At 39.0% G+C, this 27,031-nt stretch overlaps 1 protein-coding gene across 2 annotated transcripts in view; it reads right to left on the minus strand.

The window, feature by feature from the left end:
- Positions 1–27,031, minus strand: part of COL6A6 (collagen type VI alpha 6 chain) — a gene marked incomplete at both ends in the record, with an annotated part of 98,840 nt that overhangs the window by 44,497 nt on the left and 27,312 nt on the right. For both annotated transcript variants that reach the window (XM_080675734.1, XM_080675735.1), the window contains 12 exons: positions 3,043–3,105; positions 4,955–5,017; positions 6,609–6,644; positions 15,617–15,670; positions 16,944–17,009; positions 21,000–21,062; positions 22,155–22,208; positions 22,299–22,343; positions 22,678–22,704; positions 22,791–22,862; positions 24,565–24,618; positions 25,827–25,919. In XM_080675734.1, coding sequence (XP_080531860.1) covers positions 3,043–3,105; positions 4,955–5,017; positions 6,609–6,644; positions 15,617–15,670; positions 16,944–17,009; positions 21,000–21,062; positions 22,155–22,208; positions 22,299–22,343; positions 22,678–22,704; positions 22,791–22,862; positions 24,565–24,618; positions 25,827–25,919 — 690 coding nt within the window. The remainder of the gene's footprint in view (positions 1–3,042; positions 3,106–4,954; positions 5,018–6,608; positions 6,645–15,616; positions 15,671–16,943; positions 17,010–20,999; positions 21,063–22,154; positions 22,209–22,298; positions 22,344–22,677; positions 22,705–22,790; positions 22,863–24,564; positions 24,619–25,826; positions 25,920–27,031) is intronic.

Below are 27,031 nucleotides of genomic sequence, written 5' to 3' on the forward strand. Positions count from 1 at the left end.
GCCTGACAACCGGAAACACTCAGTAAATGTTTGTAAACGAGTAAAAGAAATGATTGACGGACCATCTAACCTAGATTACGCAAAATGATGAAATGCGACGATTGCCATACAGATTACATATTGTTATATGTTATTATTTTGGCTTTCCTTGGATTGGCTATAAGCATGCTTTGGGTATAAAATGACTCTGTTAAATTAGGTAACACTGATGCAATATAATAGTAATAAACATATATACTTTTCTTACCATATTGCAGGCACTGTTCTAAGCACCTACATATTAAACCACTTCATTTTTACAACAATCCGATAAGGCAGCTACTATTACTATTCTTATTTTATAGCAGAGAAAATTGAGGCACAGAGAGGTTAAATAAATTACTAAAGGCCCCACAGTTATGAAGGCACAAGTCTGGAGGTCACACCCAGGAAGCCTGGCTTCAGACGCTATGCCCTTGACCACTATGCTATGCTTTGGAAAGATGAACTTCTACTTTGTATCCCAAATTCGCACTGAATAATTTCAACCTTCCTTGATATTGCATATGATACTAGTCATGATTTCACTAAAAACCCTACATCTTTAAAGAATACTAACTGCAGCTCCTATAGGAATTGGTATTTTGTGTCTGATTTCCCATTCCTTTTCTAGCCCATGGTTATGTGATTGTAGGACCTTTAGCTAAACCAAACAAGGAACAAAGGAAGGCACAAATGGATATGCCATGACTTTCCTTTCTTCTTAAAATATATGCATGCATATAAGCACACCAATGGACACAAGACACTGCGGGGGCGGGATAAGGGCATGCGACAGGGGGTAGGGGAGGCTGGGGGAAGGTCAATGGGGGAAAAAAAGGAGATATATGTACTAATATATGTAATACTTTAAACAATAAAAAAAATTAAAAAATATATATTTTTATCAATTTCAGAGAGGAAGTTGAGAGGGAGAAAGAGATAGAAATATCAATGATGAGATATGCCATGACTTTCAAAGTTCTTTCTTCTTTTTCATTGTGCCATGGACTGTATTTCTTTTATATCATAGCCATATACTTGGCTGGATTAGCACATGTTTGATTTATGCAAAATGCTCCCACACTCCATAAATTAACAAGCCTTCATAACACTGTCAACAGAAATCACACCTTTTTTTCTAAATGTATACCCTAAGAGCAACTTTCAAGCCTGCAATTAGAAAATACTCACGTGATTCCACCTGAGTGGCTGGTCCTTGTGTGTTATAAGGGAATATAAAGCCTATGTCAGTGGATTTAGAGCCAGTAAGAATAACACCCTCTTGTCTACCTGATTGTGTTTGTCTCTGTGGCTTTCCTTTGGAAACAACAATTATGAGATCTCATTCATCATGTCCTGAACATAGAAAATTCTACACATCTTTGAAATACTGCTTTCACTGTGTTGACAAGGGTATTTAAAGGAAAGCAAGCAAAGAAAGAAAACCATGTTTTCCAGCTAGATAAATGGAGGAGCTAGACCAGGGATAAGTGGTGCCTTTTGCTACCTCTGGCAATGCCAAGACGTTGAATGATTTATGACTATGACCCATCGTGCCAAGGCAAGATTAAAGGGGACTCACTCAGAAGTACACTACAGGGAAAATGGAATGACTTATTAAAGTAACAGCCACTTGGATACAATTTTGGATTCTAGAGCAAGGGAATTACTAAGCTCTTTGAATTTCAACCCATCTACATCTCAATATTTTATATAAACAGATGAGATAACCACCCAATATATGTTTCCCTTAGCTTTCTTTTTTTAAAATCTCAATTTGTGGTGCCAGCAAGCTTTTAATGATTCAAAGATGTTGAAGGCAAAATAGTTACTTTTCATCACTTTAATCCTACCGTAAAATTTTAAAATTTTCATGCTTTTTGAAGGTGCACATTCATCAAAAAATGGGGGGAAATATCCTCATGAGTAGTAATTAATATGTTTTAAAATATTGTGTCATGAGATATAAGTTTATGCAAATAGCCTCTTAAACATTTTGATGATGACTACATCCGCTTACAGTGTTGGACCACTGCCCAGTTGAATGAATGGACACAAAATAATGGACTGATTCCCTTTATCCTCCTGCTAGCCCAGAGTCTAAGTCCCAACTATGTCTCATTCATTCATTTACTAATTGATTCATTATTCAAATATGCATTGAGCTCCACTGTGCAGCAGCACTGTTGCTCTGGACTCTGGAATATAGTATAAGCAAGATAAAGTCCTGGCTGTCACAGAGCTTGCAATCTAGACGAGGGACAAGAACAGCTAAATAAACAAGTGTACACTATGATAGCAAGTAGACAAGGGCCGAAGCATGGAGGGCCTAGCTTCTCCATGTGTGGTCCAGGGACCAGCACCAGCACCCTCCCCTGAGGGATTATTGAAAGTACAGAATCTCAAGCCCACCCCAGACCTCCTGAATTAGAATCTGCATTTTAACAAGTTCTGCAGGTGATTCTTACACACTTCAAAGTTTGAGAATGCTGATGTGGGACAGTCATTCCCAACACTGGCGTGTATGTTAGAATCGCCCGGGAGCATTAAAGGTACTGAGACCCTGGCCTCACCTCGAGATTCTGATGTCAGTGGTATGGGGAGGGGTCCCAAGTGGTGGGGAGTTTTACAGTCTGTCCAGGAGATTCTCGGACGTAGCTAGGCTGAGGACCACTACTAGAATAGGTTGTATTTGGGATGCCTGGAAAGTTCCCGAGGATTGAGATAAAGGGAGTGAGGTGACCTGATTTACCTAGGGAGGAGTTCTTAACCTCACAATAATGGTTGAGCTGCTAAGGCATAGCGCTAGAAACCAGCTCTGTGTTGGACAGAATGATAGCCTGCATAGCAAGCTAGGGGCCAGGGTGTGGCGTGGCCATATTGAGCAATGAGGTCAAACCTAATACACTTTTGCTGGTTCACAGGCAATTAAGTAATCCAGCTGCAGGAAAGAAACCACAAGGACATCGACATTAAAGGCAAGATCAAAGCCAGAGGCGGTCACTTGCTCTCATTACATACCTGGGGACCTCTACTTCCCAGACCGCCTTTTTCTCCTTCCACACCGGCCTCTCCTCTTGGGCCCTAGGTACAGAGAATTAAAGCATTATTTTCTCCCTAAAAGTGTTCACTTGAATATTGACTTGAATATTAAAATGGACATGCTAAGTCAGTGGCAGGGACAGAAGAAATTGGAAAGAGAAGTCCATGTGTGTCTTTGGTTCTGTCTTGATCTGTCAAGCTCTCCCTCTGCAGGGGGAGAGGGGCCATGTGTCCAATCTGACAGACAGTTGGGCATTTGCAGTCCAAATGAAGAAATATGGAACAGGTGAGTTTTTCAGCACTGCTTTCTAATTATCCTAAGCATCTTTATACTGCAATTGCATATATTATGTTAAAAGAAGATAATCCTAAAGAGAAAAAATAATCCTTAAATATATAAGCCCCAAGACTGAAATATTTAAATGGAATTTTTATTCAATAACCACACTGAAGACCTGTCATAATAAACAAGATACGGCATGCAGTGAGATGAAATTTGGATAGTTCTACTTCGGGAATGTTATATTGCTTATTAACTGTGGCTTCCATATGTTATGCAGACAAACCTTCCTGCTGTGTTTGGTTTTCACATCTATTTTAAAATTATGTCATGAAAAAAGGATCTATAAAATGGAAGAAGGGATATTAGAGTAATATGGCTTGTTTAGCATGAAATAAAGCCAGGCAATCTATTGAAGTGCTTCCCCACAGCCCCAACGGCAAATCTTTCTCATTTGAAGGTGGGAAAAGGAACTTTCCTAGGCTGGCAAGTAAGACAAAGAAAAGCCATCAAGCTCGAAAGAGACAGAGGTCCACGGAGCAAACTGTTTGCTGCTCCGAAATCTTGGTAAATGTGAGCAAAGTTTCTCTTCTGAGATCTAAGGATATTTGTTTTGCCCAACATGCACTGCCAACATCTAATAGTCACTTTAGGGTTGTTGTTTTTTTTAACTATGTGGGTTAAAACTTTGAAAAATTGCAGAACCCTTGCTTGTCCTGCATTTGCCAAACAGCAAAATAATTTCTCAATATTTCAAGACTAAAAAAAAGAGAGAGAGAGAGACAATATTCTCTACGTTCTGTAGTCTGACTTTTTATTTTCATCTCAGCCTTTTCTAGGACTTCCTTTCCCTTCTCATTATTTCAGGCTGCATCTTGCCCTTTCTGGCACATGCTTCCTCTTCCCTCATGTGAGCAGTGTGAGAGCCAACCATGGCTTGTTCCTTGTAAAGCAAAAAAGTGCTGGAGGCAGCTCCCAGGAGAAGCGAGCTAGAGAGCACAGGCTGAGTGCCACACTACAGATCACCCCGCCGAAGACCTCAGCTGTATTTAGAATAATTGTTTCCTAGCGTGGAGCCAACTCTTCTACAGCACAGCATCCAGATATGTAACACTGAGAGCTTACTGTGCTAAATTGGCCAAAATTCCCAATTTGAGGCTCAATGTTTTCCTTGGCTCAGGGTCTCTTTTGAAGACTCTAGTTCGCCTGAACTCAACAGCAGGGCATTCTCTTCATGTTGCCCTTGAGCTCTGCCACAGATAAGCATCGCTCAGGGATCGTTGCCCAGCATGTTCATTCTCCATGGGACAAAACTTAGATAAGGGAGACCAAATACTGTACAAGTCAAGATTGTGTTGCTCCCCTACTTTTTTGCCCTGAAAACACTTTAAACAACTATAATTCCTCAAGGGGAATTGGCCGAGGGATTCTATCAAGGCTTCTGATTCTTTAAGGTCTCACATCATGATTAGTCTTTTTTTCTATTTTAAAAAAAAAACTTTATTGTTGAAAGTATTACATATGTCCTCTCCCCTCTCTCCCCATTGACCCCTTCTAGCCCACCCCCAGGCCTTCACCACCCTATTATGTGTTGATTAGTCTTAATTGTACCTGAGGGCCCTTAAGTCCCAGCGAGCCTTCAAGTCCATCTGGGCCTGGGGTGCCTGTTGTCCCCTATAGTGAGAGAGAATCAATCTGTTAACACTGTTTTCTGAGAATTTTGTCTCCTTTATGTGAAGATTATAAATATTTTTTCAACCACATGGCAGTGCAGGATCTTTGCAAAAAGATGAATAATAAAGGAAAACACAAAGGAGGAAATAAAACGTTTATATAATCTCATTAAGTAGAAATAACGACAGCTATTATGTTAGTGTATTCTCTTTCAGTCTTATACACACACACACAAACACACACACGTCCCGCGGACACACACTCCTTTATTTTCCTATAATGCTTGTAATATGCTATCTCTAACTTGGGCATTTGGCCTAAAAAATCTCACAATTTACTTTGCATTTTCTTCAAAAACCTCCAGACATCTTACAACATTCTGTTTTTATTCAAGTAGCTTAAAGATCTAAGGATCAATAGCTGAGCATTCTCTTCATGTTGCCCTTGAACTCTGCCACAGACATGAATTCCAAGAAGAGTAAGAAAGGATTAAGAAAGTTTATTTTAGGCAACTCCTGGGATAGCCCAAATTTATGTCCCAGTTGTTACAGTTGGGTGTGATTAAATGCCCCTTACTGATGCCTTTTCCTAGAAATCAGAAAGAGGACATTTCTCAGCATCTTCTCTCCCCAATCTCGTATCATTTGTTTCTTGCCATTTTTCTGGATCTGCTTTGTTGTTGAAGTCTAACCTTGGCATGTGCGTGGATGGGGTCAAGTCTGTGGGTGGTACAGTCGTAGTCTTTACCGATTTAAAAATGTCTGTTTTCCTCACTTATAGTATAGCCACCTACAAAACGCTAGGTTAACAGCCATTTTGCCTCTGCACCTGCAAGATACTAATTTGTTGCTTCTGGCATGTATTATTAGTGAACATAAGTCTGCTACAATCTAATTTGTTATTCCTTTCACGGGTAAAACTGCCTTTTCCGGTGGTGCTTAAGATGCTTCCTTTAACATTCTGGGGGTTCACCGTGATGTGATTCAGAGTGGATTTATTACTTATCCTCGTTGTATTTTCAATATGAGGATGTGTGTTTCCTCAATTTCGAAAAATTCCAAGTCACAACTGCTCTCCCATAAATATTGTAGGTTCACGAAGCAAGTATAGTGTATCACCAACATGTACAAAGGGGATGTGATTATATTTGGTGTAGCCCACTTCTGGACAAAGCATTCAGAAATACCATTTACATTAGGGTTTTATTGTACTCTCTTGGTTGAAAATGGGTTTATGTAAATTCTAAATAAGGTTTCAGAGATAATTGAGCAAAAGTCTAAAAGAAAAGTCCCCAACTGAGTTACTAGAGTTTGTGTAATTCAAAGTTCAATTTAACAGTAATGGGGCCAAGTAATGTCTCTTATCATTAACTTTTATGGTTTTGAATAAAGTGCCCACATTTTCACTTCTTTTAAGATTTGAGTGTTTGAAATTGTAGCCTTAAAGTTTTCCAACATTTTATTCCATAACCAATATCATAAAAAAGAAAAGAACTTCAGGCCTGGAAGAGACAAGTCAGAGTCTTCGTTCCAGCTCTTTGAGTGGACACAGAATATTTATCATTTGGAGCTAAGAAAAAAAACCAGCGTACCTGTGGGCCTGTAAGTCCCCTTCGGCCATGAGCTGCCTAAAATAGGAGGAAGAGATATATATCAGTAACTCTGGAAAAAAATGCTTTTGATATTTCATTTAATTAGTAATCGGCACCTTAAGGCACTAACATTAAAAAATGTTTCCACATATTGCTCAAAACATTCAATTATCCTCTGCACCATGACAGTCAAATGTTGCCAACTCTGAACTCCAATCCTAAGGCAAGAGGGAATTAAGATCATAGACAATTGAAATCTATAGATACTAATGAGAGCAGATTGTGGTCAATAATTCATCCTCCACTAAATGGTTACTGGAGCTAGTTACAGAAGCTCCAAAATTGACTGGTTTGAGTTTTATTTCTTTTCATTTTTCCAAAGTATGACCACGTAAGCCAGAAATCAGGAATAGAGTGGCCAGCAGGCAGGAAGCCAGAGGGAAAACTGGGAGAACTGACTTCATGAACTTTATTATAGATTGGGATCTGTCAGTAAGGTAATAGCAATACTGACATCCAGGATTTGGAAAATTCACACTCTATCAGGCAATATTTTCTTGATGGAAACTTATTTGAGATATTCAGCTCAAAATTCTGAGAGGCCAAGATTGCAGACTTTAAATTCTACTAATATTATTTCAGTCAGAATTTATTATTATCTAGGAAACAGACTGCATCTGGGGAAATGGTTGGAGGCCTACTTCTTGAAAACCCTGAGGAACCAGCTTTGATGAAAGTCTCAGTCCTATCAAAGGGAGGGAAAGAAGCTGTGTCCTTTAGCACAAGGGTTTATCTGTTCTGAATCAGTTCACTTCAGTTTCATTAAAATATCTACCAAGGATTAACTACCCACGACACACATTGGGTGGCTACCACAGGAGCTTAAGGATGACACACACACATCCACAGACACAGAGTCCTTGATCTCAGAGCACCCTCACTCTTTGGGTTTGACGGGAGGAGATGAATATTTATAAGGTAGAGTACGGCACATGCTACAGGGAAGGGGAATGGTAGGAATATGGGTTTTGAAGAAAGCAATCATTTCTAGTTGGTGAAATCGGGAAAAACCTTCCTGGAAGAAAAGATTTTAAAGATGGGTTTTGGAGGATGAGTAGGAGTCTTCCAGGGAGAAAATGTAAGGAGTCTTCTTTTTAGCAGAGGATACCAGCCTAAGTTAAAAAAAAAAAGGAAAATAGGAAGTGTATTTGATACTGGCAATTCTGGGTCTAAGATGTGAGAAGAAAGGTGAGTATTAGGGTTACTAAAGCTGAAAATACTAGATGAAGGGTTCATACTTCATTTAGCTTCTGCTAAATGAACCCACTGGGGTTCTTGGAGCAGAAAATGTACATGGCCAGACCCAGGGTTTAGGTGGATACATCTGGTTGTGGTAGGAACACTGAATGAAATGCAGCCTTATCTTTAGGCAAAATAAAGAGCTTCCTATATGATAAAAAACAGGCCTCCACATCCAAATATCTGGTCCATTATCATAGCATTTGAAAGATCATCAATAAACATTTGTTCTGTCTTTAAGGTTTGACCTTGACAGAGCTTGATTTAAATTACTTAACACATATTTATTGAGCTCCGGCTTCCTAGAGGCACTTGTCTACGTGGTGGTGAGAAAACTCACACTCCTTCCCTAGGCAGGGGTTTATAAGCCTAGTGGTGGAGAGAGACCATAATCTACCATTCACACGAATAATGGCAACATCTCCAGAAGTAATCAGCTGGCACTTTCATTATGAAAGTCATGGTTTTAAATTCCATGGGTGGTGTGAGAGCAAGAAAAAAAAAACAATGCAAGGAAATAGGGGAGATGATTTTTACAATTGTGCCTCAAATTTTAAAATGTTTAGATGGGAAAAATTAAGTACCTATACACCTTAATGACTTGCCTATAGTTGTCTGGTAGCACATCCAGACAGCCTTATTCATCTGTGCAAGGGAATGTGAATGGGCACAGCAGAAAGAAAATCTCCCCAAAGAAGACTTGAGAGTAAGAAGACCCAGAAAAGCCCTCAGGCCCTTGGTCCCTCATAGCCCGGCTTCCTGGTGGTTTACCATGACCCACTTTCCCAGATAGGTATGGACTGATGTGGGACACAGAATCCCCAGAAAAATAAAGGACATTCTTAATGGTAAAGCATTCCATTAATATCGAATCTTTTTCCCCCAAAATTTTTAAAATTGATTTTTTAGAGAGAGAGGAAGGCAGAGGAGGAGAGAGAGAGAGAGAGAGAGAGAGAGAGAGAGAGAGAGAGACAGAACAGATATTTGTTGTTTCACTTAGTTATGCATTCATTGGTTGATTTTTGTATGTGCTCTGATCAGGGATTGAACCTGCAACCTTGGCATATCAGGATGACGCTCTAACCCAGTGGTCGGCAAACTGCGGCTCGCGAGCCGCGGTTTGCCGCTCTGTTGACTAATGAGTTTGCCGACCACTGAGTAAGGTATTACCCTTACCCAGAAGTTTTGACTTCAGGTTAAAGACATTAGTACATTATTAAAATGTTTTTTAAGTTTTTTCCCCTAAGGCAGTGGTCAGCAAACTCATTAGTCAACAGAGCGGCAAACCACGGCTCGCGAGCCGCAGTTTGCCGACCACTGCCAAAGTAGTTACCCGGCCAGGGCAATACTGAATCTTAACGGCAAACTCATTCAGCATGATAAATGACTGTCCTAGAGCACTTCAAGCTGTCCCTAGAATAGTGCCAAGAGAGAGGAAAAGGGAAAAGCATACCTAACATAACCTCAGGACTTAATAGGACTGAAGACCTTGCTTTAGTTTGAGGCTACAGTTGCTTCTCATTAGCCACGGCACAGGATCTATTCTTATTCTCAGTAAAGTCTGGCTCAGAAAGAGCCAACATCCCATTCCAATCCCCACCTCATCCTCAGCTTTCTGGTCCTGGTCCTTCCTCCTCCCAACCATCTAATCCATTATAGACTCCGGGCACAGTGCTTGTTGTACCTACAGGTCTGTCCTCCTCTATAACAGTGGTTCTTGACAACATTGGGGGATTTAGCCCACCCCCTACCCCCCCACCCCCCACCCCCTGCTTCCTTCCCTGGGAGCATCTGGCAATATCTGGAGATATTTTTTCTCACAAGTCAGGGGTGATACTAGCATCTAGTGGGTGGAGGTCAGGAATGACACTAAATATCCTAAAATGCACAAGACAGCCTCCCACAACAAAGAATTAGCCCAAATGTCAAAAGCAAGTTGAGATACCATGCTCTACATCATGATTCTAAGTTTCCTGAGAGCAAAGGATATGTCTTATTTGAGTTTGTAGGTCTAGCAGTTAGTAGAGTTGCTGGTACATTGTAGGTGTTCAATAAAAGTTTACCAAATGAAGGAAGGTCAGATTTGGTCAACTGATGAGATTTCCCTGCATGCCACACCCTACCACTGGCCAGCCTCCAATCACTGATCAGTTCAGCAGAATTTTGTAACATTGAGGAGTCCTGACTATTCACTACCTACATTTTAGAGTTTTTCAGTGATACAGATTTTTCTTCTTTCCTAAAGGATAATGATTTTACTGGTATTATAAAAATGATACATGCTGATTTTTAAATATTCAAATGCAGAAAATACACAAAATAGAAATTTAAAAGCCATCCCACATCTCCCATCTAAAAATAACTCTCATTAATATTTGGTAATCATGATTCCTGGAGTTCTAAATAGTGGTATTTTGGATTAAAAAAGGATCATGCTATTCATGCTATTTTGAAATTAAAATACTACATTTAATTTCATTTGAATTTAATGGAGTAAAAAAATAAAACTGAAAGAATTGGACATGTCAGGTGGTAACATTTCTTGACAATTAGAAATAATACATTCCTAAAAAATAATTATTTTAAAAACTCAGGAGTTTAGGGTAATACATATATTAGCTTAGAATGATGCTTAGACAATGAAATATGAGGACACAGTATACCAGCACTTTCCCTACACCTCTCCCACTTTCCTATTTTCATATAATTTTTAGATTGTCAAATGTATAAAATTTACATTTTGTTCTGTAATCACAGTTTCTATGGTTTAGCCTTATTTCTACACTTAGAGGGATTCAAATTTATTATTATAAAGTTTTAAAGAAAGGAACATGAGGGCTATGTTGTCTGAGTTTTTGAAGGCTTGACATATTAAGTACTTATATACTTAAAGGACAACTTGGGTGAGTATCCAAATCTTGAAACTATTTCAGAACTCTGTAGCCATTCTCCTGTTCCCTTTGGCCCTGAATGTTGGGAAGAAGGCCGAAGACAGACTGAGTTTTCTATTTTTTCCACTTGGAAATTCTCATGATTCTTTTTGTAGTAAATTTGGTAATTTCAATAGGCTGTGGCTCAGTGTTGATATATTCGTATCCATTTTTTCTAAGAACATGTATTTTCTCTCTGCTTATTTGAGCTTTTGCTTCAAGAAGTGATATTTTATTACATTTCTGAAATTTTTTGGTTTAATTTAGTAATGCAAATTATTTGTTGGCTCTCCACTGTTGATATTCTATCTCTATTTTATCCCATACTAGAGGCCCAGTGCATGAAATATGTGCAAGAGTAGGCCTTCCTTCCCCGGGCTGCCCGCACCGGCTTCCCTCCAGCACCCGGGACCTAGGCTTCCCTCGCAGCCCCGGCTTCATCAGGAAGGATGTCTGGTCTAATTAGCATATTACACTTTTATTATTATAGATGCCTGTCTATATTTTCAGTCATACTTAATTTTTTGTTGCTTCTACTATAGCTTATCTTCTATATTTTTTCACTTCCCATTGTTCCCCAAGCATTACCAGCTTGCTTTTTTCACTTTCTATCATTTTATCAGTTCTTTAGACTTGTTTTAGAGCAGTCATACTGTTTTAATTTTTTTGAGACTTTGGAGAACTATCTGCCAGAGTTGTTTTACCCTTTCCTTAAGTAGTTCCTCTTCTCATGAGTGTTGATCTGGCCTGGGTTCATGTAGTTTTTCTCTTATTTTTTTGCAATTTCTATGCGTAAGTCCTGATTAGTAATCATCTAATTAACAATGAAGATTATTAATATTTTTTATTATTAATCACCTTTGAATTAGGGTCACCTATTTACTGAAAAACTATTAATGGGATATAGCTGGACTTGGTCAATAGCTTTGATATAGGTATGTTATCTCAAATGCTTTCTCATCATGAATTATTTCTTTTACCTTATGGCTCCCTCTTCCTTCAAATTTTGGCATTTAAGAGACTCATGGAACTCACACAAAGTCCGTGAAGCCATAGTTTCTCTGTGCTGTGAGAGGCACTGTTTCTTCTCCTGTCTTTACAGCCTCCAGGGCCGAGGCTGCTACACTGTAAGTGCTAAAAATCGAATATTCTTCAGTTTCTTATTATTTGTCTCCTCTGCTAAACTGTGTTTCTATCAGTATATTCCCTGATCTTCTCGAAATGTATAGTAGCCCTGGATTTTGTTCACCAGCTTTTTCAGGAACATGGCAGCTACTTTTAGAAAAATCTGACCCCTGCTCGAGGTCTGAGGTGGTATGTGTCTGCTCTCCAAAGCCTCCCTTATTAGGATACAGATTTTTTTAAATATTTGGCCAATAGTTGTCATGTGCAGCTTAAAGTTGTGGTCATTCTTTGTTAAACTATTTTAAATTTCTTTTGTTGTTCTTGGTGAATTGTACAAAAGGGGGATAGTATTAAAACACCACCTTGGCCCAGCCAGTGTGACTCCGTGATTGAGCGTCCACCTATGAATCAGGAGGTCCTGATTTGATTCCGCGTCAGGACACATGCCCGGGTTGCAGGATTGATCCCTAATGAGGGCTGTGCAGGAGGAAGCCAGTCAATGATTCTCTCTCATCATTGATGTTTCTATCTCTCTCTTTTTCTCCATCTCCCTTCCTCTCTGAAGAAAAATAAATACTACCTTGACTTTGCCATCTTCAGCTGGAAGTCCTACTTATACTCATGGATGACACTGCTGAATCTAAAACCCAAGATGGGGCCATATTTCTCATGAGTTGTGCTGTTTAAATAACACATGGTCATATTGCATTTGCCTCTAGAGAGACTATAGCCTCTATAAAATAATAAAAGTACATCTCCTGCCAGGATTTCTGGGATGAAATTCTTGAAGTTCAAAATATTTTCTCGGGGTATGTAAGCTGGCTACACCCTCTTAGAAGGTGAAATGAATAGCAAATGCATTTATCTTTCGACGCATTAAAACAGCAGTAGTAAAGTGCTTTCCAACAGCGATCAAATTCTGCACATTTTAAACGTAATCTCCATTTTTATTTCCATTTCTCTGCCTTGCAAAGAAGGAGTGTGTTCCAAGATAGAGAAATGTTTTCTCAATGGAGCAGAATAGCTGTTTTTATAAACTTCAGCTCAGAAAATACAATGCATAATAAATGAAATATATTAAACTAGTTTTTATTTGTGCTCAATTTTAAAACATTATATATTTTATGGGTGGGGAGGTGAAGGAAGTTGGAGAAGGCTAGATAGGTAATGAAGAATGAAAGAAAATGTTGCAAAATGAGAAGAGGCAGGTTTAATTTAGAATCCAATGCAGGCATTTAAGTATATTTTATCAAAGTTATCTCTCCTTATTGGGTAAAGATTCTTTTACAATCTCTGTGCTCTTCCAAGAAGTCAAGCACAGAATCTTTTGTTTAAAGTACTCACTGAAAAAAAACAAAAACAAAAAAACAAAAAAACACAGAAAAGCAAAGAAGCAAATACAAAAGATCCTAAAAGGTTCCATAAGCCCATGACCTATCTAATTTTACTCTCAGGCATATATTTTTACACCCCTAAAAATATATAATGTTTTCAAAAGTATGGAGGTTCCTCAAAAAACAACAACAATAACAACAAAAAACACAACTCCCCCCCCCCCCAAAAAAAAAAAAAAAAAACCCAACACACAAACAAAACAGAAATAGAACTACCATAGGATCCAGCAATTCCACTTCTGGGTATTTATCAAAGAAAATGAAAACATTACCTCAAAAATATACCCCCATGTTCACTGCAGCATTATTTCCAATAGCCAAGACATGGAAGCAACCTACTAGTAAGTGTCCACTGACAAATGGGTAAATTTAAAAAAAATGTGGAATATATACACAATGGACTTATTCACACAATAATATTCAGCCATTAAAAAAGAATGAAACCTTGCCATTTAGAATGACCTTGAAGGCATTATGTTAAGTAAAATAACTCAAAGAGACAAATTCTGTATGATCTTACTTTTATGTGGAATCTTGAAAACAAAATAGAACACAACACAACAATTCAGATTCAGAGAACAGACTGGTGGTTGCCAGAGGCAGAGGGTAGAGGGTGAGTAAGATGGGTGAAGATGGTCAGAAGGTACAAATTTCCAGTTATGAAATAAATGAGTCATGGGATGTACAGTAGGGTGACTAACTTAATAATACTGTATTGTATGTTTGAAAGTTGCTAAGAGAGTAACTCTTAAAAGTTTTCATTACAAGAAAAAATGTGTAACTACATGTGGTGATGGATGTTAGCTAGACTTATTGTGGTGATCATTTTGCAACATATACACATATCCAATCATTACGTTGAACACCTAGAACTAATACAATATATCTCAATAATCATGCATCATTTTTTAAAACTGAACACAAATGAAAACTAGTTTAATAAATCACATTTATTTTTCACTAGTAGCCCTGCACATGAATCCGTGTGCCAGTAGCTCTCTGCGGGGCCTGGCCACTCCAAACTCGCTGCCCAGAGGCTCTCCGCAGCCCAGAAGCCCATCCGCGGCCGGGCGCGGAACGCTTGCCTTGTCGCCGTGGCGATGAAGCAAGCATTCCGCCAGGCTGCTCACGCTGCCTGCTCTCAGCGGCCAACCCCCCAGAACTGGGGGACTCTGGTGGGACTGAGAAGACTGGGCGCCGCCATCTTGTGGCTATGGGCACCGCCATCTTTGTGATGGAGTGATGGTTAATTTGCATATTACCCTTTTATTAGATAGGATTGTATTTTCTGGGCAGAAGTCCATAGAACCAGCTATTATATTCCATCAAGAAAATATTTATAAGGTAGAAAAAATGGAAGTAAGAACAGAGAGAGGACCTATACCAGGACTCACTTTGCTAAGTACATAGTTGTAAAATTTGGCAGAGGAATGGAGTTTTGGATTTAAAACATCACTGGGCACCTTAGTTAGCCTAGTGTAGTGATTTTCAACTGGTGTCCCACAAGAATTTTTAAAACATGCAATACCTGGCTATTTAGTCAGGGGCTCTGACCTTTTTCCCCATAGATTATCAAATTTAAAAAATGACAACAGCCCTGGCCAGGTGGTTCAGTTGGTTGGAGCATCATTCTGTACACCAAAATGTTACAGGTTTGATTCTTTGCCAGGGCACGGACCTAGATTGCAGGTTCAATCCCAGTCAGGCACATATGGGAGGCAACTAACTGATGTTTCTCTCTCGCTCTCCCTTCCTGTCTCTCTAAAAATCAATAAAAACATATCCACAGGTAAGGATGTCTAAAAACTGACAACAACCAACACAACAATAGCCGTCCAGTGTGAATGGATCAAAATTATACTTTTTTTTTTGTCAAATTGGCAAAAAACAAACAAACAAACAAAAAAAACACACATATATTTTGGTGTGCTGCAGAATTTTAGTAATTAGTTTATGTGTGCCGTGAGATGAAAAAGGTTGAAGATCGCTGGCCTAGTGGGTAAGCCAAACTCTGACAATGCTTCCCATAGCTGGCTTTGTTTTCTTTGCCCAGCTCTTCCTCCTGATTGGTCATTTCCCCTGCAGCCAGGACCTTCCTGCCTGAGCTTCGGGGCCTTCCCAAGTCCTTTTCCAGCTCAGTTCTCACAGACATCCTAGGTCAGTTTCCCAAGGTACTGAGCCCCCACAGAACCGCCCCACCACTCCTCACAATCAGCCATTCCCATTGCAATCTAGGCTACCAGCCTAGAAAGGCTCTTACTGTCTGTCTTCTGGAGCCTGGTGTTCCAGGGGGGCCTGGCCAGCCTCTTCTACCCTGTCAAGTGAACAAACAGACGTGCAACAGCAATTACACAGCATTGACACATTTCTTCTTCAACCTCAGCTTGTTTGCTCCAGGGAAGCAGGCAGGATACCCACCATCCAGAGAGTTATTCTCCCTCTGGAACACAGCATTACTCCCCCTGGTCATAAATCCCATCTCTTTGTGGGTAACGAGGAACTACAGAACAAAATGCTACGGGCATGGCTTCATCTGCTCATCACCACTGCATAACTTGCAATTAGGGAGTTAGAGTCTTTAAATCAAACTATCCCCACAGAGTGGACAATGAAAGCAGGCCACATGTTCAGTATAGGTACTACTGGTTTGGATTTCTACTTCTGGACTTCTTGTTCTGTTTAGTTAACCTGCGTAGATTACACGCTAATGTGAATAAAATCTCACAATACTCACAAGTCTTCCCAAGATAGAAAAGGAAGGCCTACTTATGAATCTACATTGAGACATTTGTCACTTAACAAAAAATGGCAGGTAACATTTCCTGAAGGTTTCTGAGATGGCAGGGTTAGTCATTGAATTCCCACCATAAAACTGCCAAAAGTAGGCTTTTTCTCTTCTTTTTCATGTGAGAAAATTGAGGTTTACAGAAAGTGGCCCAAGGCCACAGAGATGGTAAAAGACAAAGTCCCCAAAACAAAGTCCTTCCACCATATCAGACCTCTCCCCCAGGTGGAGTCACCAAGGAAACTTCCTTATTAGTAAGAAGATCCAGAGACACATATTATTCAGATAAAAATTTTTTAAAACTCTAAGAAACACACAACAAGTTAAAATGATCAAATTGGTACTTGGAAAATTTCATGAGATTGATACCAGGAAACCTGCCTTGAGAATGTGTAGAGTTCCATCAGACCTTGCACTTTTAAAAATCATAAACTATGAAGAATATGATGTCTTGTTAAGGGGTGTGTCCTCTGGATCCTGGCAAGGCCAACAACTCACTTGCTACTTCTATTAGCGAGCCCTACATGTTAAGTTAGAGTTTAGATGTTTACATTCATAAATGATGACTCAAGGGTATGGCTCAGTGAAGCAAGTCACCCCAAATTCAGAAGAAGAGAATGCTTCTTGAGTCACAGAGTAGCAGATAAGGAGTAAAAGATCCTTTTGCTCCTAAAAATATTTTTTTTGCATGAAGTATATCCACTCTGATTCCAAATTCTTTATGTGCATTTCATGTCCAAGAACTGGGGCCTCCCAGCTGCCACATCATTACAAGTTTCCTCTCAAATGCCCACATACTTACTTCTCTTCCACGTTCTCCTTTCAAGCCCTTAGGTCCTTCTATGCTGTTGTCCAATCCAGGAACTCCCTAAAACATAGAAAAGAAAAAGAAAAATCAATAGGCTTTGAACATTTGTCTTAAAAATTGTGACTTGTGTATAACATATTTAGTCTCCACCAAAAAGTGGACAGAAGTCTAACCCAATTGAAAGCAGAAACAGGTTAAGATTGTACATGGTTATAAGAGTTTTCTTTTCTTCCTGTGCTTTGTATTATCAGAAGGGAGTGGAAACTCAAGGTATGTGCATGTGTGAGGGTGGGTGGGGGAGGGGAGGGAATCTAGAGCTTGCCAAGGGAAGCAAGGGTGAAATAACTTGTGTTTATGACAACTCTTTTTTTAAAAAATGTATTTCTTTATTGATTTCAGAGAAGAAGGAAGAGGGAGAGAGAGATGGAAACATCAATGATGAGAGAGAATCATTGATCGGCTGCCTCCTGCACACCCCCTACTGGGATCCAGCCCACAACCCAGGTATGTGCCCTTGACTGGAATCGAACCTGGGACCCTTCAGTCCTCAGGCCGACACTCTATCTACTGAGCCAAACTGGCTAGGGCATGTTTATGACAACTCTTAACCTGGGTCTGGAGGTATCCCTTCTTGCTACTGCTATCCTTTCTCTTAACTTTTCTTTTTTTCTGGGAGCCTAGGCAAGTTTATTCTTGAGGGTTGGGAGACTTTACTCTCCCCTTCCCTTGGGAAAAGGCACATTTCGTAATGGGCTCCACCCACCACAGGAACACACGTACACTGAGCAGAGCTGAGGACTGCATCTGCCATCCGCTCCCTCTGTCTCCTCTTGGACGCCTGGCTACTTTCTTCCCCATATGCTCAGCCCTCCTTTTTTGGTTTTCAGAAAATCCTGAGTTTTCCCCAATGTGCAAACAAATGTTCCAGCAGAAACTCACTGAAAACAGGCACACACTGTAGGATATTATCCGACTGTAGGATAAAACAGAAAGCTTTCTATCTTGGGTAGTTAGGACCACAAACAGAGCAGTGTCACAGTGAAGCCCGGGCAATCAATGGAGCCAGTCAATTCAGTCAATGCTCCAATAGACGGAGAGGGGACAACAATTACCCGGTCCTGCTGAATGTCGGCTGCCGGGCTCTTTGGCTGACAGCAGCCCAGATTACCTTCATCAATCAATAAGTAATTTGTGATCACCAACAGGGACATGTCATTGTTCCAGATACGCAGTAAGCTTTTAAACAAGTAGTTTCTACCCTCACGGAGTTTATAGGCTAATAGAGTGAAAAAGATGGGCTTAGAACTTACAGCTGATATTAAAACTTAAATGAAAAATTATTTCTCTCCCCCACATACCAAAGCCAAAGATTGTTTTCTTATTTTCTGTTTTATTCTTACATTTTTCTGTTAAGTTTTCCAAGCAGGGTATACCTAAGTTACAATATTAGAGAATTACATTTTGGTGAGAAAGGTGTGTAATGAAAAGGAAGGTAAAGTCCAGAATTTATTCCACTGGGTGTACGAGTATAAAGCTTCATATTGTGGTCCAACTCTGAACTATTTGATTGAAGGAGATGGCATTTAAAAAATCATATTCCAGCACACTGTACTGACTAGAACATCCTAATTCTTATGTGGATCAATTGTTTGGTTAGTCTGAATGGGATCTTGTCGAGTCTTTCAAATTCTATGAAAGTGGACAAAAGAGCATCAGATAACACAAACTTGGGCTTGTGATTAAACTTGGGCTTCTAATAATGGTATGGTTTAGAATGATAAACTCTGTAGCTCAGACAAATGATCTAGCTGAGTTCTCCCCCTCTTCTATCCCTCAAGTTACATGAAATAAAAAATATATATATTTTGGTCAAAATCGGAAATTCCAAACAGCCAAACTGTGATTGGATTTTTGTATGATTGGACTTTCTCTCTGAATAAGCATAAATTTTTCAGGAATTTGAATCATTTGCATGTATCCCTATAAATAATTTGACTGTGTGTGTTCTATTTATTCTATCAATCTTCTTTTAAAATACCTTTTTTTTTATTTTTTTCCTGAAATAGCAGCCCACAGAAACCACAGAGTTGTCTTCGATTTGAGATGTGCAATATATCCCTAAGTGGCTGGGAAGAATTATTATGTATTGGCGAAGCATCTAAAGTTAGTATAATGACAAACAGCACAACACGGAGAAGCTCTAGTGGGTTGAATTGTAGTCATCTTGAAATCACAGAACATTTATTTTTAAATAGAAATCCTTTTATATTATTCAGATTCTCTAAAGGTTTTTTATTATCATTCAGACAATTAGGGGGAATTCTGATCAAAGTGAATGAAAATTTTATAGCAATGCCCCAAGTGGATTTTTGGCCATCATATACTGAAATGTCTTTGTATTTAAACTGCTATTTCTTAATTATCTGTATTTGTAGATAGTTTTTGTTTTTAATTAGATAGCTTGAAGTTGTTTGAAACCTCTTAGGTCACCAGACTATTGTCAGGAGATGTCACTTAGCAAGCATCGTTGTGTTACACTCGACTTTATAAACAGAGTTATCTTCAGAGCACACCTAACATTTACATTTGCTAATATATATTGCATCAAATTATTTCTCTGATCAACTCATGTGTACTGGAGGATGAGTTATTAAAGACAAGAGCCTGTGAGATTCCCAGTTGCCCCACATCCTTATTAACACTTGGTATTGTCAGTCTATAAATATTAGCCATTCTGCTCTGGCACATTGTTGGTGGCAGTACAAATTAGTACAAACATTTTTGCAAACTGTTTGGCTATAAAAACGATAGCTGAATATAGGCATTTAAATTATCATCCAGATAGTCTACTCCTAAAGTATAGACCCAATAGAAATGTGTGCACAGTGCACCCAAAGACACATACAAGGATGTTCATAGAAGTGCTATTTATAATAGCAAAACCCAGTAACAACCCAAATGTCTATAAACAGAATAGATAAATAAATCACAGTATAGTCATACAGTGGAATACTATACAGCAATGAGATAGAATGAACTATTGTTATCTGCAACAACATTAATGAATTTCACAAGCAAAAGAAGCCAGAAACAGAAGAGTATATCATAAATAATTCACTCACTTAGAGCTTAAGAACAGGTAAAACTAATTTATGATCCTAGGATAGTGATTAGCTTAGGGAGGACTGATAGGGATTCGAGTAGACATGACGGGGGGGGGGGTGGATTTTCAGATGCTTTGTTGTTATCTAATGTTCTCTCTCTTTACCTGGGTGGTGAGTACACAGGTGTATTTACATTCATCAAGCTATACATTGATAATTTGTGTACTTTTCTGAAGTATTTTATAGTTCAATAAGTTCTGGAGATGTAATATACAGCACAGTGATTAGAGACGAGACTGTATATTATATACTTCAAGGTTTCTGAAAGCCTAGATATTAAATGTTCTCACCACAAAAAAAGAAATGATAGTTATGTGCCATGATAGAGGAGTTAGGTATGCTCTGGTGATAATCATACTGCAATACATAAATGTATTAAATCAACACTTTGTACACTGTTAACTGGGTTATGTCCCTGTGAGTACAAGCACCTTTGTCTTAAGTTTGGCCTAACATAATCTTAGTTGGCTTGGATTCAAAGCAATGAAGCTAATATGCTTAATCTCAAGACTCTTGGAGAATGGAAAAAAACATATGGCTTTGTTTCTTCTCCTCTGTCTGTATTCTGAGGTACCCAGAAAAGATGATGAAGTAGACTGTAATTCCTTCACAGATCCGAAGCACAAGGACAATTCTGAATGTGTATTCTCAAAAACTACACGTGTAAATGAAGGGTAAGGGCTTCTCACTGTCCATTCTCATCCTGTTTACGACATGGATCTAACAAGACAAACCTCCTTTTAAACTTCTACAACTGTTCCTGTGCTGATTTGAACTCAGGATTGTTACTGCAGTACTTTAAAGTGGGGATGCCACTCTCTTATCAATAGTGGATGGGATCCGAGCCCTGATGTTAGTTCACAGCCCACACAGCCCCAGCACTTACAGGGTCTCCTCGCAGGCCCTTTGCTCCACGGTCACCAGCAAGCCCTTTCTTTCCTGGGCTTCCCTAAAGTTAATAAAAATCAGGAGAAGGACAAAACAAGACTTTTTAATAACATTAATATTCACAAGGAGCTTATCTTCTCCTTGATTTGAATAATTAAATATTTTTCCAAAGTTATTTTTTAAACTAGAAAGAGGAACAATCAAAAAAATAGTTTCAGGCACCATATGAATAATTTAAGAGTGACCTCAATTATCTGCCACATGGTGAACTCTGTTCCAGACACCTTTATCATCTTGTTTAGTTTTTACAACTACTTTATAAACCAGGTATTGTTTATTATCTTTCTTTTAATGGGGCAGCTGGGATTCAGAAAGACTATCCATTTCCCCAAGGTGGTTGCATTAGCTAGAAAGTGGGTTTCTGACTCAACTGTTCATGTGCTAAAGACAGATAAAAGATAAAGTCAATGGTGGAAGTATGGCTGCTATTAGTATTTGTTCTAGATGGGAATGAACAGCATACACCTTCAACGTGCTGCCCTGCACCACACTCTGGTCAACACTCTACTACCATTCTTGGTGTGGTAGCTGCTTTTCATTAATGACCTCAATTCTTCACTCCTCTCTGAATCTTTGCTCTTTGCCTTGTAACTCTGTAGTATCTTTCAACTGTGTGTGTGTATGGGGGTCAGGAGGTGGGGGCAAAATTCCCTACCCCTGAGTTTGGCTGTGATGTGATTTGTCCAACAGAAAGAAATAGAAACGTCACAGTGAGATTTCCAAGCCTAGCCCTCAAGAAGTCGTGAGACCTTGTGTGTTCCTACTTCCTCTTGTGCTTCTGCCAAGACCAGGAAAAGGTCATGGTCAACATGGACAGGCAGCTGTCTGGTCCCAGGAGTAGGATACGAGACATGTGGACCAAAGTCCCCAGCCAACCTACATGAGCTAAGGTTAGCTTAGATCAGCTGAATGTCTCAGACACATAAGAAATAAAAGTTTATTGTTGCATGTGATTGAGGTTTTGTGATTGTTTATCACAAAGCAATTTTGTGGTACTAGACGACTTATACACCTAAGGTAGTGCTTCTACTCTGTTAATCACATCTTTAATTCCCAGTATAGTTTTCATGTTGTCTATTTACTGAATCCCTACCTGGGATCCTTCACCTCCCTTTTCTCCTTTTCTTCCAGGTTGACCACTGTCACCCTAAGAAACAGAAGAAGAAATTCAAATTCCCATTTTCTTAATGAGAAAATAGCTCAACAAGGTCTTTATGGCACAAAGAGAAAGCTCTACCTGTACACCATTTAATCCATCAATTCCGCTTTCCCCAACTTCTCCCTAAAAAGACAGGTGTGATCAGAATAGAGTGCGTTACATTTATGTGCAAAGAGGTCAGGCACCAAACAAAAAGGCTAATTTTGTGTCCCATAGACAGCCTCTTTGTTAGGCTGGCCTGGTGTAATATCAAAGATTAGTCAGTAATAAAAACTTTCAACAAATAATATACATTGCCTGCAATAAAATACAGGAATAAACAAAGTTAAATCATTGACAATAAGAAAGGAAGGTCAACAGAAACTTCATGCATACAATCTACTGGTTAATAATCTCAAAAATAAAAATATTTCTAGGTAGCAGATGAGAAGATAAATGGATACTTTTGGTACTATACCTCCTGTCCATATAGTCCTCTGTGTCCCTGAAAATAGAAAGGACAGTAGTGGTTAGTGTAAGAAGAAAGAATTAATGTTGGGAAGACTTCACAATGTCTATTATGACCCTTACCTTAGGACCTTTGGCGCCATAGCATCCCTTAGTACCTTGCTCTCCCACTGGTCCAGTGGCTCCTCTTTCTCCCTGAGAAAGAGCACAGACCCAGGTGAACTTTTTATATTGTAATCTGGAATCTGTCTTGAAAATTTGACAAGTTTGTGTTGGAAAAAAAAGTGTGAATGCTCATAGTTTACAATCCAGAATTCATGTTTATACAAACCAAGCATGGAAGTAAATCAGACCTACTCCGTTGACAACTTTGTTTTGCTTTAGATCTCATGTGAATGCTGTCGTGGGTAGAGCAGTATCTATATAAAACAACCAGCAGTTAAGATGTAGTCTCAAGATTTCAGGAGGCATTCCAGGAACAGATAACAAAAATTTGGTGAGACATCAGAGAAGGATGCGTCAGATATGAACTAAGCAAGAGGCATGATTTCTAGACCAAAATTCATTGTCCTTCTCTCTTTTACTTAAATAAATACTGCTCCTGCAGACCTTGTCAAGGTGACCCCACCAGACTGTACATCTTGTGAGCTGGAAACAAAGGTGTCATCTTCAGCTTCTCTCTCCCTAGTAGTCAGTAAGTTATGTTCATTCTACTTCCATTCACACTGTCCCCCATTCATTCTAAGATTAAGACCACTTTGCCTTGCACCTACTACTGCATGATTCCCACCTGCAATCTCTGCCTTATCATCATCCATATTATTGCCTGGGTATGCTTTCTAAATCCATAGCCCCATCATTTTTACTTCTATGCATAACATCATTCAATGACTGCCCACCAACTGGAAGGCACCTCCAAATCTTTCACAGGGTATTCAAGACTCCCAATAATCTAAGTCTTAGTTGACGTATAACCTCCTCTCACTGTGAACTGGGATCCTTCCAGGTTGACCATGTGCCATTCTGCACACATACAATTATGACTCATGCCCTTGAAATCACCGTTCTGTAACAGAATGTTGTCCCCCACAAACTTTGCCTGGATAAGTTTCTATTTGTCCTTCAGATGTCTGCCCAAGCATTAGCCTTCTTCTTCCAAGCCCCAACTGCCACCCAAGCTGTTAGCTGAGGTTGTTAGGTATTTGTTCTGCTACACTCTGTCACACTGCATCTCACTGTACCTCTAGTATGGGACTTGTGTGTAACAGCTGAAAACACCGTTTTCATCGGCCTTTCTACTAGTCTGGAAGTTACCTAAGAACCATACTTGTCTTTTATTAATTTTAATTTCTAGGGCCTAGCACTATAATGAATACATTTGTGAGAGAAAACTTTGGTAAATAATGTGGCAAATGGTAAGATGCTTAATATATAATTGTTAAATGAATGGATGCATGGATGGATAGATGGGAGGGAGGGGAGAAGACAGGGAAGGAGGGATGGGAGGAGGGAAACAAGGAGGCATGAAGGGGGAGGGAAGGGGAGAGGAAGAAAAGGAAGGGATGGTGGATGCAAGAAAGAGTGAGATCCTTGATAAACATTGTGGTGCGTTGGTTTACCTATACAAAATGGATCAGGAAGGGGGAAATAACAGTGATCTGACTCCTCTAGTGAGGAAGATAAGTTCTGCATTGAGTTCATTGTGCAATGCTGGTGGATGGTGAAAGAGGAGACAGTAGGTTAACAAATCACCACTAATGATCATCAGAAGCAAAGCCCTATGGGGATTAAGAAAGACCTCTGACTTTTCCCATGTTCTCTGAATTGACACAAATGATTTCGTGTTGTAGATATGTCCTTAGGAATAAATGAGGCTGGAAAAAAAACCTTGACTTACAGCAATGCCCTCCTCTCCCAGGTAGCCTTCACTGCCTTTCAAACCTGGGAGTCCCTGGAAATAAGGAAAGGAAGAGCACATTAATACTCCATAAAGCAAAACCCAGAGGTAATCAAGCAAAATTCTTCAACTTTACAGTTTTATTTTATTTAGAAAAGAGTTTGAAAAAATTTTGTTCTCTGCTACAACTTAGGCTACATTTATACACATAAAAATAAATGGAATTTTGAGACAAGTAATTCAAGGGGGTGTATATGTGAGTGAATCATAATACTGTCCATACGTCTCTCTGAGGTTATATATAGTGCTAGAGTTTTGTCCAGACAAATGTTCAAATGAACACAGCTCTATGTGCCCCTGACAAACTAGAATTATTCTCTTATTAAAAAATATTTTTTATGATTTATGCTAAATATAAAAAATAGACCACCCACATTTCTTTCTATTCTTTCTGAGCCCCGATTTTAAGAAAATTCTACCACTTTTTTTTTTTTTAATATGAAATAGAAGCAATCAGGAAATAACTAGTCCAAACACTTTCTTCGGAGACACAACCATGACAATTTGGGAGTTACAGTGCTATCTATAAATTATTCAAAAGTCAAACACACATATATACAAGCAGTACTGAAATCATTATTAAATACATCCTAATATGGTTGTACATATTTGAACATTTCCTAAACTCCCAGACCATAGTTTTACACAGGGCATGTAACATTTTTTGGTTAGTCTGTTGTTGGTTACTGTTTTCATAATTGGCCTGTTTTTGTCTATACACCTGTGATAACATTTGGGTCTGGCTAAAGCTGAATAAAACATCTGAACACCTTTTGCTATGACAGGGTGATCTGATCTAGCTTGATTTTAGCAGACTACCCAAAATATTCCTGACTTAAATGGCTCTGCAGTCATTAAAAATGAAAATTGAAATGACAATGGTATTCAGGAGCTTTTCATTATTCAACATGAAAGATGGCAATTGATTTTCCTACATCACTGTCATCAATGCTAGAACACTGGGTAATCAACGATCTTGGCAGTTGTTTCTCCTGAGACTCGTACAAAAGGTTTTTTAGAAACACTCCAATTTAGAATGCCAAGAAAAAGCCCTGACCATCTAGTTTGACATATAAAAAGAGAATAACAGGTTGCCTCAGAGGCTCTACCCAGAAGTTAAAATCACCCCTTACTTCTACCTGAACTCATGTCTGAAAGACATACTACTTTCAAATAAAGTGAGCCATACATTTTAAAATTACCTTTTTCCCGGGTGGTCCATGATCTCCCACTGTTCCATCTCCTCCAAAGCACTTGCAGAATAAACAACAGCAAGTCCTTTCAGCAACATTGACCTTGGGGGAAGGCAGGAAATACATTTGGTGACATTTCTTCCAAACACACATATAAGCTCACCAGTGTGATTCAGACATCTGTCCGTTTCAGAAGCCTGTTCACCATTAAAGTGACCGTGCTCTAGAGAGAATGCATGAGACATTCTTTACCATCCATCTTTTGTTCTGTGATCTGCATTCTCCAGCATATGAGGAAGTCGAATTCAACCTGAAGATCTGTGTTCTCAAAATGCTATCAGTTTAGGCATGGCCAACTCATTGTATACTAATTTATGTGATTTCCTGTTCCCACCCCATCCCAGCATTGACCATGGTGTTGTTGATTGCCCTATATAATTCTGCCCCCAATGTTTTGTTCAATAAAATGAATGCATGCTGTTTTCTTCATTTCCTGTCTTGTGAATTCTTTGTATGCTAGAGGGTATAGATGGTGCCCAATGTCACACTGCTTGGAACCAAGTCCACTGGAAAATACTTTTAAAACAGTGTGTGTGACAGGATCTCAAAAACACCAATTGCATGTTCAGCGTTTCAGAAGCACTTGCTGGAGAGGATGGGGGCATGAGGAGAGTATCCCTCTGTCTACTCTGGCCAAAAATTCATTCTAATTATATTCTATATTTAAATATCTGAGTAAATCTCATCCTGGGTCTAATTTAATCATACCCTGAATAATAGACATATTCCATTGCAGTTTTACAATTAATCCACAAAATTTACTTTTAGGAAAATTCTATTTACAGTAAATGCCATGATTTGCCTTTAGTGGGACAGAATCAGCCTTTGTATTGAGAAGTTTCCCATCAAAATTCTAGTGTGGTGAAAAATGCAATCTTTTGTGGTAACTATTTAGCAATTTCTCCTCTTTGTCTCTTATTATATAATGTTTCTTTTCTGATAGTAGAAAATTCTGTTTTTTTTTTCCCTGAAACTGTCAAACCCAATAACACTTGAAACACATCAAATCAAATAATAACAACAAAACAGACTCTCTGATTTCATATTACATAATATCAACTTTCTTTGGATCACCAAAACTCTACACCTGAGCCCTGTTTTTAAGCGCATTAACACTTCTACTATTAACATTAAAATCAATCTTCTGTGTCTAA

The sequence above is a fragment of the Plecotus auritus genome (assembly GCF_963455305.1).
Source record: "Plecotus auritus genome assembly, chromosome: 6".
Taxonomy (NCBI): Eukaryota; Metazoa; Chordata; class Mammalia; order Chiroptera; family Vespertilionidae; genus Plecotus; species Plecotus auritus.